At 40.6% G+C, this 16,574-nt stretch overlaps 1 protein-coding gene across 1 annotated transcript; it reads right to left on the reverse strand.

Moving 5' to 3' along the window:
• Positions 1 to 419: 419 nt before the first annotated feature.
• LOC102785441 (myosin-7-like) lies at positions 420 to 15,128 on the reverse strand. Its single transcript, XM_087851423.1, has 38 exons — positions 15,058 to 15,128; positions 14,568 to 14,628; positions 14,146 to 14,353; positions 13,452 to 13,595; positions 11,272 to 11,428; positions 10,853 to 10,880; positions 10,663 to 10,768; positions 10,201 to 10,293; positions 10,028 to 10,091; positions 9,830 to 9,928; positions 9,624 to 9,727; positions 9,334 to 9,472; positions 9,145 to 9,263; positions 8,866 to 9,015; positions 8,575 to 8,745; positions 8,175 to 8,484; positions 8,015 to 8,094; positions 7,718 to 7,923; positions 6,623 to 6,746; positions 6,398 to 6,534; positions 6,038 to 6,293; positions 5,718 to 5,960; positions 5,436 to 5,612; positions 5,193 to 5,338; positions 5,007 to 5,097; positions 4,536 to 4,925; positions 4,332 to 4,458; positions 4,130 to 4,248; positions 3,831 to 4,027; positions 2,828 to 3,011; positions 2,442 to 2,607; positions 2,230 to 2,354; positions 1,826 to 2,134; positions 1,541 to 1,744; positions 1,155 to 1,451; positions 945 to 1,049; positions 649 to 744; positions 420 to 560 (listed from the first exon to the last, which is right to left on the reverse strand). The coding sequence occupies exons 3-38, from the start codon at positions 14,344 to 14,346 to the stop codon at positions 420 to 422; spliced, it is 5,805 nt and encodes a 1,934-aa protein (XP_087707549.1). The 5' UTR covers positions 14,347 to 14,353; positions 14,568 to 14,628; positions 15,058 to 15,128.
• Between the last annotated feature and the right edge of the window lie 1,446 nt (positions 15,129 to 16,574).

Raw genomic sequence — 16,574 nt, forward strand, 5'->3', positions numbered from 1 at the left:
AATTTGTCATGAACCCACTTTGAAAAAAACAGAACGAATACAATGTTGTGCAACAGCTTAATGAGATTTTATTAGCACTACAGGTTGTAAATAGTGATAGTTGAGGGGATCTAAAACACACAGCAGACAAAGGGGTTTCTGTTGACTCCAAAGCTTCACTCCTCATCAAACCCTTTCTGTAGCAGCCGGGGGAGGTTGGAAAAGAAGAAGAGAAACAGCTGTCAGGTCTCCAGATTAGTGCGGCTTTAGTGCAACAAAGCAACTGTATATACATATATATATAAAATTACAAAGTGATATCAACTGACAGAACACATACTCTATCTGTGCTAAAGAGCGAACAGCAGAGCAGCAAACGAGTTAAATGCAGCCACTAGAGGGCAGCACGTGTCAGGGTCAGATGCTGCAAAGTGCATGCGTCAAACCTTGGATCCGACATCGCGGCTCTTGGCACGAAGCTTGTTGACCTGAGACTCGGCGATGTCAGCTCTCTCTTCAGCCTCCTCCAGCTCATGCTGCATCTTGCGGAACTTGCCAAGATGAACATTAGCCTGTTCTTCCTGTTAAGGTTAATGAAACAAACCTGAGTATTTGGAGACAGAAGACGACACCACGTGTAGACTTCACCTCAAACATTAACACACTTACAGCCTCCTCTGCAGATCTTTTGTAGGCTTTAACTTTCAGCTGCAGCTTGTCCACTAGATCTTGAAGCCGCATGATGTTCTTGCGATCTTCTTCAGTCTGTGGAGAAACAAGGTTACACATTTGGCCTGTGAAAGATTGGCAACCTGTTTAGGGTGTACTCTGTGAGGGCTCTGTCAATCACTCCCATAACCCTAAAGCGGATAAGCAGTGAAGAAAATGAATGGATGGATGGTTTCAAACTTACAAATAAATGCTTAATTCAACCTGGGCAAAGGATGTTGATAGTTTCCACAAACCTGGTAGGTGAGTTCCTTGATGCGACGTTCATATTTACGCACCCCCTTCACAGCCTCACTGCTTTTCTTCTGCTCCATTTCCACCTCATTTTCTAGTTCCCTTACCTGGTTGGGGACATGAAATACAGATAACTCTCCAAAGAATTTCTTTCAAGAATTGAAAAATTAAATTTCCCAGAAATAACACAGATATGTAAAAGAAGTGCTCACCCTGGCCTCGAGCTTCTGCACCTGCTTCTTGCCTCCCTTCATGGCAATCTGCTCAGCTTCATCCAGGCGGTGCTGCAGGTCTTTGATGGTTTGCTCCATGTTCTTCTTCATCCGCTCCAGATGAGCGCTGGTGTCCTGCTCTTTCTTCAGCTCCTCTGCCATCATGGCAGCATCAGTGATGGCCTTCTTGGCCTTCTCCTCTGCATTCCTGCACTCCTGCACTGCCTCCTCCACTTCAGTCTGAAGCTGGGATGTATCAGCCTCCAGCTTCTTCTTGTGATTTATCAGGCTGGTGTTCTGCATACAATAAACAAAGACAAATGATGTCGTATGATATGCAGTATTTTTGGTCAGCAATTTAATATGAACCTTTCTGTCTGTGTCACCTGTGAGTGCAGTAGCTGCACCCTCTCTGTAACATCCAGCAGCTCTTGCTCTGCAAGTTTGCGGCTTCTCTCCGTTTGCTCCAGAGCTGCTCTCAGCTCCTCCACTTCAGCCTGAAGCAGGGTGTTGCGTCGCTCAACAATGACAATGTTTTCCTTCATATCATCACTGGCTCGCAGAGAGTCGTCCAGCTGAAGTTGTGTGTCCTAGAAAAATGTTAGATCCTCTGGTTATAAATAATCCATTACAGAAAGAGAAACATGAGAAATAATTACTTTTTAGTTTACCTTTAGATGCGCATGAACAGCCTTAAGCTGTTTCTGGGCCTCGGCTGCCTGCCTGTTGGCCTGGCTTAACTGGATTTCCATCTCATTCAGGTCTCCTTCCATTTTCTTCTTCAGCCGCAGAGCCTCATTCCTGCTGCGAGTCTCAGCTTCAAGAGAGCTCTGCAGGGTGTCGATGGTCCTCTGCAGGTTTCTCTTGCTCTGCTCCATCTCTTCATCCTTCTCAGCCAGTTTACGCTCCATGTCAGCCTTGATTTGGTTGAACTCAAGCTGAGCTCTTAGAATCTTGCCCTCCTCGTGCTCAAGAGAACCCTAAGATGGTCGTGAAATCATATTTTGAACTGTTCTTTTTAAAGTTATAAATATATATACATAAGAGACTGGAGGATATTAGGTTTTAGTCGCACCTCTGCTTCCTCAAGGGCAGACTGAATCTCACTCTTTTCTTGCTCCAGCTGCTTACGGACCTTCTCCAACTCATGAATTGTTTTTCCCCCCTCACCAAGTTGCTCAGTGAGGTCAGAAATTTCCTCTGTGTATGAAAGCGGTTGTGTTCAGTGTACTTTTCTTTTGTACCTGTATGTGTTTGTGCATGTGTTGTGAATGTGCATTCAGTTACCCTGAAGATTCTTGTTCTCTCTCTTCATGGTCTCCAAATGTTCAAGAGACTCTTCATAAGAGTTCTTCAGTTTGAAGAGCTCAGTGCTGAGAGACCTGGCCTCCTTCTGGGAGCTCTCCAGCTCACACTGACACTCCTCATACTTCTGTTTCCACTCAGAAAGAATCTGAGATAGACATTGAGATAGAAATGGTATGAATTTAGGCTTAAATCACTGACCTCTCCATAGTTTCCCCTGTATCTGCACTGTAACAACTCTTTGACAAAGCAAGAGGTAGTTATTTGTCACAGACATGCCAGGTTTATAGTTCAACATGAAGAACAGAAAGCATGATTTTAATGATTAACGTGTTTGCTGTAGTTTAACGATAAAATATGAAAAATACTTTGTCAAAGTTTCTTTGTTTCTTGTCCAGAGCAGCAGCAGCAGCATTAGACCTCTCTACATCCACCATGAGATCTTCAATCTCATTCTGCAGCCTGTGTTTGGTCTTCTCCAGAGAGGAACATTTAGCATTCACTGCTTCAACAGCCTCCTCAGCCTCCTGCAGACGCTGAGCCAGCTTCTTTCTAAAAGTGAAACACAACTGTTTTTATTTTGGGCCATTATTTAGTTACTGAACATTTGTATTCTGTAGCCTTCTATAAAAATTTATCGAAGGCTTGCAGACGTACGTATGTTTATGCTTGCTTCCAATTACATATTAGAAGCTTGTTTTATTTTGTTTTTGCCTGAAAGGGAGCTTCAGGAACAACACTTTCCTTTCAGAAAATGTTAGATTTTACATTTGTTCAGATGACCACAAGAAGTCAACTATGTACGCGGCATTTTTTAACTTTCGAATATAACCAACTAGTATTGTTGTTTTTCTGTCATTCTGGGCCAACGACATCCAGCCCCACGTGCACTGTGGACATTGGGGTGTATGCTCATTACTTGAACTCCTTGATCAAAACGGCTCAAATCAAAACATTGAAGACATAATTATCGTCATCACAGCTGTCGCCACTCAGCAAAATCTTCTGCACCAACGTTGGTATTGGAGGAAAAAAAAGCTACAAAAAACTGTTTTCAAAGTTTCCTCCAGAAGGTCTCGCCTTATCACGTATACCTTCTCTACCTATCATCTGGAAATCTCAGAGCTTCTGTACTGATACATTATTGAAATGGCACTGAAGATCAAACACTCGTGTCTTCAACCCATCCATGGTACCCGCGCAGCAGGTTGTAAAAATTGGGACGTGCACAACATGCCACGCCACCATTGGATAGTATAAACAGGTATAAACAGGCCTTAAAGCAGGTGGTCCTATCTTTACTGTTCTTCTTTTGAGCTCTTTATCATATTTCACAGTTTAGATTAATATCCTTGTTTGTATTTAACTTACTTGGCCTCTTCTAGTTCTTCAGTCCTCTGGATGGCATCAGTTTCATACTTGGTTCTCCACTGAGCCACCTCAGAGTTGGCCTTGGACATGCCACGCTGCAGTTCAGCTTTAGCCTCCTGCTCCTCCTCATACTGCTCCCTGAGCAGGTCACAGTCATGGCGAGCAGACTGCACTGCATGGGCTAATGCATTCTTGGCCTGGATGGATATATATATATAATATATGTATAATGGGGGCAATTATCTTGCAGCTTGGGTTTTTATTTTTAATTTATTTGGCTCTATACTAGTTTTGCATACCTTTATTTCCTCTTCTAGCTGTCTCTTTATATCTTCAAGTTGTTGGTTATAGGAATTCTTTCCTCTAGTCAGCTGAGAAACGAGAGATTCTTTCTCTTCCATCTGTCTTAAAAGCTCATCTAAAGAGGTTCAAGTTCATTATATTCCATTGTTCTGTATTAAATGCGTATGACATTTTAAGTGAACACAGGATAATACAAACCATTCTCTGCTTGAAGCTTGGCTTTCTGAGTGGTTAAGTCACTAAGGGATCTTTGATATTCATCACATTTGGTCCTGTATTCATTCATTTGATCCTCCAAAGTTCTGCAGGTCTTTTCCAGTGTAGTCTAAATATAACAGTTCACAGACAGTCTAGATGTTAATCTGTTATTTGAAGAGTGACCAACCACATTTTTAAACTTACCTTAGACTTTACAGTTTGTTCCATACTGGAGACCACATCATCCAGCTCCAGTCTGAGCTCACTCTTCTCCTTCTCCAGTTTCTGCTTGACTCTCTGCAGGTTGTCAATCTGCTCTCCCAGCTCAGCAACACTGTCGGCTTGTTTCTTCCTGAGTGTGGCAGTAGTGGCTTCATGGTGCAGAGTGGCCTCTTCGAGGTCTCTGCGCAGTTTCTGGAACTCGGCCTCCCTCTTCTTGTTCATCTCAATCTGGGCAGCTGTGGCTCCTCCAGCCTCCTCCAACCTCTCACTGATCTCCTCCAGCTCTCTGGCCAGGTCAGCTCTCTGCTTCTCCACCTTGGCTCGAGCAGCTCTCTCTGCTTCGAGCTCTTCCTCCAGCTCCTCTACACGAGCCTGGTGCGAGATTAACATGTTGAAATGAGTCAGTACTTTAAAAAATACAGTTAAGACAAAAAACAGTGCACATTTTGTCACCTGTAGCTCTTTCAGTTTCTTTTGCAGTTGAATAATGATGACCTGCTCATCTTCAACTTTGCTGTTCAGCTGGCTGATTTCAAAGTCTTTCCTGCATCATTTTTTCTTGTCAGTGTTAGGCAACAAAACAGTGTACATGGTATTCAGTGATGATACTGACTGAACAATGTTGAGATGAATGCTTACTTTTTCAGACGCTCCTCCAGCTGTTGCTTGTCATTTTCAAGATCCATCACAGACTCCTGGGTCAACTTTAGATCTCCCTCTAGCTTCCTCTTAGCTCTCTCGAGGTCCATTCGAATCTTTTTCTCTTGCTCAAGAGATCCTTCAAGCTTATGGCAAAAATGAAATATTATTGCATTTCTGAATAGCTTAATCCCCAATATAGTGTCATCTAAGTAGCATAATTTCAAAAAGTTTATATTTTACATCATCCACTTGCTGCTCCAGCTTAGCCTTGGCCTTGGTCAGAGTGTTGACTTTGTCTTCCTCACTCTGCAGGTCGTCCAGAGTTTGCTGATGAGCTTCCTGTAAAGCTTTCTTTTCCTTGGTCAGCTTGGCGATGATCTCATCCTGAGCAGCCATCTCTTCAACAAGGTTCTTGACCTGTTGCAGGTAAATGATGGTATTACAAATTCCATGCACAGGTTTGAAACATGATTCTTTTTCGTACCCTCATTGTCAGAAATAGAAATATCAAATTAGTCATACCTTGTTCTCAGTGGCATGCTTCTCCTTCTCCACTTTAGCTAGAGTTAACTCTAAGTCATCGATGTCTTTCTTCAGCTCGGAGCACTCGTCCTCCAGCTTCCTCTTCTTAGCAGTCAGTTCTGCATTCATCTCCTCCTCATCCTCCAGCCTCTCTGTCAGCTCTTTGATTTTGGCTTCCAGCTGAATCTTGCTCTTGATCAGCCCTTCACATCTTTCTTCAGCATCACATAGATTGTCTTGTTCCTACCAAATAGAATTCTTGTTAGTGCTCACTTTAATGACACATTTAAAACAATATACAACTATGGTGTCATTCTTACTGCTTGAACTTGGAGCTGCAGGTCATTCTTCTCTTGGAGAAGAGTCACCATTTTCTCCTCTAGTTCCTTTCTTCGAGCTTCAGATTTTGCATAAGCTTCTTTGAGTTTTAGGAATTCTTCCTTCATGTTGGCCATCTCCTTTTCTGCCTCAGCAGATCTCAGCAGAGGTTTGATCTTGAAGAAAAGCTTCATCCAGGGCCAATTCTTAACCCCCATGAAGGCACGTATGTTCCACTGGATCACTAATAAAGCATCTCTAGAAGTTTTTTCAAGTAAATTAGGGATTCAGTTAAGAATAAAATCACAAAACAATAACTACTGAATGTTTCATGACCAGTATCACGTGGCTGTAGAAGATACCTGCGTTCCACCATCTTCTGATACTCAATGCGAGACAAAACACCACGGGATCTGGCTTGAATCGCTGTGATGATTTTGGAAAGACGCTCATCTCTCATCTCCTCAAGCAGACCCAGCAAGCCAGCCTTGAAGAACACCTAACAACAGACATGGGTTTTAAGGTTGGAAAATCCTGTTTTTATTTTTGGACATGTTTACTGATATGAGTAACACCTGAGAAGATACCTTTGTATGCCCAAACTTGTATTGGTTGTGATCAATATCCAAAGACCCAAGAAGTTTCTCTGCTCCTTTCCTACTGTCTATGAACTGGCCTTCGGGAATGGCAGCAGGATTCAGGATGCGATATCTAGAAAATGATGATGTAAACTTGTGCTTATAGTGCAGTGGAAATGCTATCAAAGTTTTGAGATACCCCTACTGAAAGTAGAATGAAGCACACGAGTGTTTTTCATATTCTCTAGTCTAATATATCAGATTTCTTCTTGTATAAAAATATTTTACTGCATAATTAGTAAAAGAAAAAAACTGCAATACTCTGAACTCATGTAATTTCATAATGGAATGTCTGATTCTTTCTGAATTGGTGTGAAAGTCAACAAGGGGTCTTTATACATGTCTGAAAAACAGAACGTGAATTTCTTAATGTATTAGGTAAATTTACTACTTTCAAATATTTTTAAGTATGAAAATCTGTGCTTAATGTACTTATATACTTTTCAACTTTTTTTCTTTTTGAAAACTTGACGACATGATGATTATTGCTCATTTGGAAGCATTTTTCTTTATAGTTTTTCAAGAAATTGAGTACAGGTTTACACTAAAGAGCTTAAAGCTAGCAACTTAGGTAACTCACCTAGCTTCTCCATACTAAATGAGTTTTTCAATTTTTCAATCTTCAAAGACTTACCATGGATACAGAAATACATCTGTAAAGATTGTGGCTCATTAGGGTTGGTTTAAATTACAAATGAAACATACTTTAATGTGAAAAAAAAATTAATCCAACTACCCTAAACCAGTTACTCATGAGCTCCTATCAGTTGAAGCCTATATGGTGCCCTTTCTAACAATCTTTTACAGTTTTATTTTGGGATTTTTTTAGTTAATTTAGGCTGCATATCACAATATCTGTCAATGTAAATATTTTTGCAGTAAAATATTTTACACAAGCACTAGTATTGTTCTTGACAGCACTAACAAGATCCCATTTCATATAATAGACATCTTAGACAGTATGAAAAATTGCTTGTTTTTCTTGTGGTCTGGGTATCTCGCATGTGGGAGCATTTCCAACCTGTGATCTTAATGAGGTAATACCTCTGCTTGAAATCTCCATAGAGGATCCTGTTGGGGAAACCCTTTCTGCAGATCCTGATGCCTTCCAGCACACCGTTACAGCGCAGCTGGTGCATCACCAGAGGGTTCTCCATGGCCCCTGGAGTCTTGGTCTCGTTGGGGATGATGCAGCGTACAAAGTGAGGGTGAGTCGACCTCAAGTTGGTCATCAGCTTGTTCAGGTTCTCCTTTAATGAGGTAAAACAGATATTTAGAAATACTAATGATAGTTGCACGTAAAAACCATTTAGTCCAAGAAATATAAAATATAAGCAGTACCCTGTGAAGAGCAGACACTGTCTGAAAGGAGGATCCTTTTTTCTTCTTCTCTTTTTTTCCCTCGACAGCTTCAGACATAACTGTTGAGAAAATATGTGTTGTTAGTACTAGACAAGAAACCCTACAAATATCTTCAAACTAGATATTCATCCAGGTGTACCTGAGTCTGCTCCTGCATAATTTGCAAACAGAGTTGCAAGAAGTTTGAGGGTAGACTTTTGGTACAATGCCACAACAGTCTCATTCAGAGGATCCTTGTTCTTCACCAACCAGTTGTTGATATTATAATCAACAGTTCCAGCATAGTGAACCAGGGCAAAGTGAGCCTCTGGTTTTCCTTTGACAACTCTGGGCTTCTGGAAGTTGCCGGATTTCCCCAGGTGGTTGTCATAGAGCTTAGCTTTAAAGGTGGCATCACTGGCTTTGGGGAACATGCACTCCTCTTCAAGGATGGACATGATACCCATGGGCTGCAATTTATGAGTGAAAAGGCAAAATATGAGTGTTTTTTTTTTTAAATACCATATTTGAGCTGAACATGTAATAGTTCAGGGTCTCACCTTTTCAATCAGGTCGATACAGGCCTGCAGATCCATGCCAAAGTCAATGAAAGTCCATTCGATGCCCTCTTTCTTGTACTCTTCCTGCTCCAGTACAAACATGTGGTGGTTGAAAAACTGTTGCAGTTTTTCGTTGGTGAAGTTGATGCACAGCTGCTCAAAGGTGTTGAACTGTAAATAAAGAAAGAAAGAAAATGTATTCAATTTTAATCTTTCTGTACATTGTTGTTGTGTTGTTGTGTTGTTGTGTGTTGTATGTTGGGAGAGATGCAGTTTACTGTGATTACTCACATCAAAGATTTCAAATCCGGCAATGTCCAGCACCCCTATGAAGTACTGGCGAGGCTGCCTGGTCTCCAGTGACTGGTTGATTCGCATTACCATCCACAGGAACATCTTCTCATAAACAGCTTTTGATAGAGCACCAACAGCATAGTTCACCTGTGGAATGGGAACACAAGGACCATACAAGAAGCCACAAAGCAAGGAGGGTGTATTCCTCATTTTTGAATCTAAATCTAACCATTTAAAGATAACTGTATTGAAATATGCCTTCTCTTATTCTCTGACCTGGGCGACATTTTGTCCTTTGGTGACCCACTCATTTCCTACTTTGACTCTTGGGTGACAGAGACCTTTGATGAGGTCGGCAGAGTTCAGGCACATCAGATATGCAACTTTGTCCGCATCTGAAGAAAAAATAGAATATTTTGATTGGTTTGATTCTGTGCCAAAGTGCCAAACAGAACCACACTGTACCTTCAGTGCCATCAGCCTCTGCCTGCTCCTCTCGCTGCTTCTGCTTGAATTTCATGTTACCATGGTGCATGATGGCACCAGTCAGCTTGTACACAGAGTTCTTTTCCTCTTGCGTAAAGCCCAACACATCAAAGGCACTCTGTAGAACAGCATACAAAAATGTTTCAACATCCTTAAAGTGAAAATATCACTTTAAGTAATCGGTCCAAAACTTCTACGGTGCTCTATTAGACCAACACGTGGACTTATTAAATGAGAGGTTATAAAATAGCAATAAGTGAGAGCCTGACATCTGTTGCCATGAGTTCCTCAGCGTCATCAATGGAGGCCACTTGGGTTTCCCCCTGTGAGATGAAGGCATAGTCATAGGGATTATTGGTGATCAGCAGCATCTCTGGAAGACACACGAATGAATGAAAAAAGGTGATAAAGGTGGGCATGTGACAATATAGAACCTATGTTTTATATCTTTCTTTATACCGTTCCATGCACTAACCCAAGAGTTCAGGCTTTTTGTTGGACAGAATCTGGTAGAAGATGTGGTAATCTCTCTCTGCCTTGAGCTGGAAGATCACACGAGACTTCTCCAGAAGGTCTGACAAACGTGAAGTAGAAGGTATTTGTGTTAAATATACTGTGTGACTGTTTGACAAAATAAATATTATATAAGTGTTGAAAGAATGTTTGTTCTTACATGTTTCAATATCAGCAGAGGCTACTTTTCCCCTGGTATCAAAGTGAATTCGGATAAATTTACCCTGAAAAGATCATATTTGCATTTAAAAACATTCCTCTTACTGACTAATTCCATAGAAACATAATAGTCACAATACTCATGGTTCAGTTGTAAAAATATTTGGCACTCACAAATCTAGAGGAGTTGTCATTCCTAATGGTCTTGGCATTGCCAAAGGCCTCCAGAGCAGGGTTAGCCTGGATAATTTGATCCTCCAGGGTGCCCTGTCATAATGGAACACTGTGGTTGTTAAATGTGTGAATATTTAGAGGTTATCTCTTTTTTCTGTGTTTTCTTTTTAAATTAAGAATCTCTTTACTAGCAGATTATATGAAATCAGGAGAAACGTTTGTAGTCTTTGCAGGTCTTAAGCCATCATCATCATCAGAAGCAATCCAAGCCTGTCACCCTGGTTAAAAGTGAAAAATTCTTTTGGTTACTGTCAATTAGAATATCTATTTCTCTACTTGTTTTCCATGGTTACCCTGAAGAACAATTTAAAAAAGCCTAACATGTTTTGCTAACATAGTGTTTGAGGTACTTTGCATTTGCATTGATGAGCTCTTGGACCTAAGACAGAGTTTACTACTTACCTTGTCCTTGACACTTGCTTCCTTCTTAACACTTCCAGCCGCAATACTTGCAAAATACTGGATTACTCGCTTTGTGTTGACAGTCTTTCCTGCACCAGATTCTCCACTGCAATTGCAAAGTCACTCATCAATACGTAAATGCACCATATTGTAGAATAATGTTGTGTTGTGTATCCAAGACTTTACATACGTGATCAGAATTGACTGGTTTTCACGGTCTGCAAAAAAGTACGTTTGCAAAGGTTATGTCAGTATATGTCCCAAAACTTAAACCAAACTGTATCTTATTTATTTATTTATTAGCCTTTATTTAACCAGGAAAATCCCATTGAGATTAAAAACTAGGCAGCAGCAGGTGTCTCACAGTTACAGAAATTACTCAAACACAGGCAGCAACAACACACATGCAACAATAAGTGAAAGAATACAAATAAAATTAAATTAAATTAAATTAAATTCAAATAAAAATAAATAAAGAAATAAAGAAATTGTTAAAATGACAATCAATCTAATTGAAACAGTTGCATGTTATGGACTTGGCCTCAAGCATTCGTAGTTTAGATTTAAAAGCACCTATTAATTAAAGTATCTATTAATATCCATCTGTACCTGCCAGCATGTACTGGTAGGCATTGTCAGAGATGGAGAAGATATGAGGAGGAGCTTCACTCCTCTTCTTTCCTCTGTAGGCAAGAACCACCTCCTGATTGTAGACTGGCAGCCATTTGTAGGGGTTGACAGTCACGCAGAACAACCCAGAGTAGGTCTGAGAATATAAAGAAAACCATTGCTGTTAAGGAATAAATGCATTTCTATTTCTAATTTAGAACTTTGTGTTTGGATTTGCTTCAGGCTTTGGACATGCCGCTCATTTGATGGTAACTCCTAGAACATTGTTGTGTCTAGATTCAAGATTCAAGGTCTTTATTGTCAATGCAGTGTGCTAAAATGCCACTTCACCCCAAGCCACCCGTGGTGCATTTATAAGAATATAAAAAACATATCTCCAACAAATATGAGACTAGAAATTACAAATAAGGAATAACTCACTAAATTTGGGTAAAGTTAAGAGATAAAAAGTACTATTACTAACTATATCTGTGTGCAATAAACAAAGACAGGACAGAGGCAATATGAAGTGGCCATGTGCAATTACCAGTGTTGGGAAGGTTACTTTTAAAATGTATTCCATTACAGATTACAGAATACATGCCCTAAAATGTATTCTGTAACGTATTCCTTTACGTTACTCAATGAGAGTAACGTATTCTGAATACTTTGGATTACTTAATATATTATCATGCTGTTTACAACTACATGAATGTACTATTGCTGTGATTTATTACTGTTACTGAAAGTCCGCGGCTCCGAACCGTAGTAAAGGGACCTCTGACTAATACGGTGGGTTCGTGTCGGGCTCGTAGCTGAAAACTAGCTTTACTTTGTTGTGTGGATCAACTTTGCTTGCGAGAGACAGAGAGAGGCGTTGAAAGGCTGCTCCAACGGAACTTATTGTTTCAGAGGAAAACACGAACGGTGTACAGTCGAGTCTTAATAGCTTACTTACAACTGGGCTCGTCAGGCACTCTTCTTGGCTGCAGTGGTTATTATTATATTTACATGCTTCCAGCTTTTTGCTCGATGACAGCTCGTACTTTTCCTTTTTCTCCCTCCCTCGCTCACAGACACATAACGTGTATGGCAGTCCATTCTCCCTGCAGCACGGACTACACTGCCCATGATGCTACATTCTTTAGGGCAGTAGCATTCTGCCTATTAGCTTAGCACAACAACAACAAAAAGGCCTCTCTCACCCAGGAAACACGCAGAGAGAGAGAGAGAGCGTCACCCTGTAACCATGGCAACCGTAACGCTGCCGCCTGGAACAACAGAACGTAGCTGTCAAACAAAACCCAAACAGTCCTGACCTGCGACAATATGAAACAGGGAAGTACCGCCGTGTAATCCATTTATTTCAACAAAGTAACTGTATTCTAAATACCACCTTTTTAAACGGTAACTGTAACGGAATACAGTTACTCGTATTTTGTATTTTAAATACGTAACGGCAGTACATGTATTCCGTTACTCCCCAACACTGGCAATTACAGTAAAGTGAGATGATTGTGCAGTAGGAATGAATACCAGGTTCAAGTTATGAGTCAAGATATTGTACACAAGACGGGACGAAGACGTGCAAGATGCAAAATGTGCAAATATAGTATAATTTAGATGTGTTCAGTAACTATGTGACTGAGGTGTGCAAATAAGCGTATTGTTCCTAGTTTGTAGTAGATTTGTGGAGGTTTTTGAGTTTTTTGGTGAGTATTGTAAGGTGTTTGTAAAAGTGTTTGTGTTTATCAGTCCTTTGGTGGTAGTGAGTTGAGGGCTTTGACTGCTTGGGGGGAAAAGCTCTTGCTTCTATGTCAACATTTTAAGTACATTCCTACTTGATGGAATACAGTATTTGCTAAAGTTAGAAAAAATGAAGCTTCTGAATATTTCTGGCAGCCCCCAATATCAAGCTTAACCACAGTTCATAGGTCATCTTCATGCCAACGTTCCCCAGCCGATCACTTATTGCTTGCCTACAGTTCTTACACATCTGCTATCCTCTTTGCAACCCACTTATACGCAATCTCTTCAGTTTCATGCTGTGTCTGATTTAATCAATGCCATCTCATTCCTGTTCTTTTCAGAACATTTTGCTGCTCCTCATCTGGTGAAAGCACCAGACTGCAAATAGGTTTTACCAGGTTTTCCTTGTTTTTGACTTGCTGACTACTCACATAGATCATCCATGCTGCATAACGCTCTTTGAGATTAAACAGCACAGCTGGTTCATGGAGGAAGGTCAGCATGGCCATGTCTTCAATCTTGTCAAACTTTGGAGGATTTTGTTGCAGAATCTGCGATTCTTTGACAGTCACAGTCTGGAAGGAAGAAAATAGAATGTGTTTTGATGATTTGCGTTATGAAACCAAACATTAACCCTTCTGTTGTCCGTGTTACCTGCTTGTTCTGCCCTGTTATTGTCAGCATTACTTGTGTAGTGTTACAGTGCATACCATAGGCTGTCATTGCCAGATGGCAGCAATACCTCGCTTCATCACTCAGCTGCTCTGTGCTGTGAGTGGAGACTTTAATTGCACTAGTAGACAGGCTTTAAATCATTCATAGATTTACACTCAGATTATCACTTTCTCCCAGACATGCACTCATATGCACTCACATCTAATGTGTTTCCTGTGCTGCTCTAACTGACCTGGTTACTGGAGTGGCTCCAGTTCATCAAAATCACCTGATAGATTTAGTTTTATGGTACAGAGTGGTGTACTGAATGATCAAGTGGACCAGGCAATCGATTGCCTACCACTACAGTATGTACGGTAGGCTAAGTAAGATTATATTTGACTTAACTGCAGTCTCACTGTGCGATAAGAACGAGGGCAAACAAAATGCTAAAAACAACAACGAACTAACCTTCCCATTGTGGGTCTCTACAGTGACCTTGTCTCCATCTCGGCTGGTGATGGTTGCCTTCACAAACTCTTCTACTGGATCAGGGACAAAGCATTCCTTCTTAATGTCAAAAAGACGCGTCGAGGCCTCCATACGTTCCTTTTCCGACTTCCTTAGGTACTGGGCAGCCGCCCCAAACACAGACATCTCTGCATCCCCCATCACAGCACTAATATACATGCAAAGAGTTGGTTCAGAGCTTGATACTTTTTCTTTCTTTTCTTTAAAAATTTACTGCACTCCGTACTTATGCAAATGAAAATCCAACTTATTTTCTTTGTCCAAAACATATATAGAATTTCCACTGATGGAAATATATAATTGCCATATAATTGACCCTGTAATATAAGTTGTTATAAAAACTTTAAAGAAAGATCATTTACCAGTGGGTTCAACTCAGATGACAAGTGAGCTCAGACTTCACTGTATGAAATGATGATTCACCTGCAGTAACCAGAGAAAAAGAGTGTTTAATGAGATTCTGCAACATCCTTTTGGGTCATGTAAATGGACTGGATCTTATAAAGTGCTTTTCTACAATACTTAAGCACTTAAAGTGCTGAATACAACGTGTCTCAGTCACCCAAGTATTTTTTCGACATCTTAGTGCTTTCTATCTAACATTCACACTCAGATGGGAGCAACTCAGGGTTTAGTCTCTTGCCCACTTTGGCATGTAGCAGCCAGGGATCGAACCAGTAACCTTGTAGATTAGTAGATAACTTACCACAGCCATACAAAGTACACCAGTCCAGTGTTAGCTAAGTGTTAAATAGGACCAGGAGACCTTTTAACACCACATTTAAACCTGTTTAGTTTAGACAATGGGAAAATAAACCATGATAACAGCATGCAAAGTATAACCAGACTTACAGAGGCCAGGTGAAGAGAAAGCAGCTGGTAGACCTGCAGGCAAAGCTGGGATCAAATATATAACCCCAGATAACCCTACCTTACAAGGCCAAGGGCACCACCCTGACCTGATAACACACACACACACACACACACACACACACACACACACACACACACACACACACACACCATTTTCATCACTTATGACAGGGCTCTCCGTGGTCATGAGATGATGTCTGGCTGCCCTCTCTGCTTGTTTGTCTCCACCTCTCATATCCAAATAATGTGATTTTTGGGAACACCGCCAGGAACTTTCTGCAGCATAACTCATCTATGACTCACCCAAACATAGCTTCTCTATCTCTAATTCTGCCACACTTTTTTCCTGTCATCTCTTGCACTGAATTCTTCTTCCAAGTGGGGACTGGTCATGGATGGAAACCAGATTCCATTTACTGCCTGGGCAGAAGGGGAGAAAAGGACAGAATGACACTTGAAAGGCACAAATTGCCACCTTATTTACTTATAGTCTACAATGACTCAGTCATTTTTGCCATGGGCAGTGCACCTCCATAGCTTGGACTTTTCTCCTTGTCACCAGTCCAACTTTCAGCAGCTCACAGAGCAGATGGAATCTTAAATGTTATACAGTTTTCACCCAGTTAGGCACAGTTTGCAGGTTGTCTTAAACACATGTTTGTGTTACACATGAGACACAATAATAAAGGAAGTTTAAAAATACATCACAGATGTCATTTCTAAAATACAACTCAGAACTGTTCACACTTGTCGCGAATGATGTTCATAATGACTCGTTACAGCTGATGCACTTCAGAGTGCACAGCTCTGCACACAAGGTTGATACCAGCGACTGAAAACAATCTAAGGGAAAGTAATTTCAGATTAAATGTGGGCCAATCACCATGTTAAGCTGAAATAGTTTTACATGGAATGACAGGCAATTTGAAAACAGACCTGGTATAGTATGAGACTAATATATGTTGGACTTTCAGATATTCAGGAAAGTGTGCCCTTTCACATTTTTCTCAAATTTGTTCATGTTTTAGCTTTTATAATTATATTGGATGAGTAAAAAGTGAAATTGGATAGTATTAAGTAAATTAAAGACTTGAGCCACCCCGTTTTTTTTAACACTTTGCTTATTTTTTTGTTATTTTAAAGGCTCGTCGTGAGCAACAGGTTTTTAGTCTTTCTGAAGGTCTTGACTGCTTTGTTAGTTTTTTTCAGTCAAGTCATTGTAACAGACTATTTTCAAAGGAAAGTTATTTGTTGTTGTTGTTGTTGTTGTTAAGCCGCTGAAGACTGACCTATGAATCATTCAAAGCATACAAAAGGCACCTAGCTCAAGGTCATTTCCAGTGAGCTATTAGCTGATCCACTCTGCAGTCCCACCTGGAAAGTGTCCGATTGGTAACAGCTACATTTTTCAGTCTGACAATGATCCCGAACACACTCCCAATGCAGTAAAAACATTGGATAGAAAAAACACGCAAGGAACACTATCAGTCATAGAT

The sequence above is a fragment of the Neolamprologus brichardi genome, chromosome 14 (assembly GCF_056152115.1).
Source record: "Neolamprologus brichardi isolate AB-2024 chromosome 14, ASM5615211v1, whole genome shotgun sequence".
Classification (NCBI taxonomy): Eukaryota; Metazoa; Chordata; class Actinopteri; order Cichliformes; family Cichlidae; genus Neolamprologus; species Neolamprologus brichardi.

Bases quoted from the DNA above. Each gene is read 5' to 3' on its own strand.
- LOC102785441 (XM_087851423.1), bottom strand. From the start codon at position 14,346: ATGGGGGATGCAGAGATGTCTGTGTTTGGGGCGGCTGCCCAGTACCTA. The intron at 9,016-9,144 runs GTCAGAGAATAA...CCCATTCCACAG, and splicing joins AAGGACAAAATGTCGCCCAG to GTGAACTATGCTGTTGGTGC. The intron at 4,459-4,535 runs GTAAGTTTAAAA...TGTTATATTTAG, and splicing joins AACAAACTGTAAAGTCTAAG to ACTACACTGGAAAAGACCTG.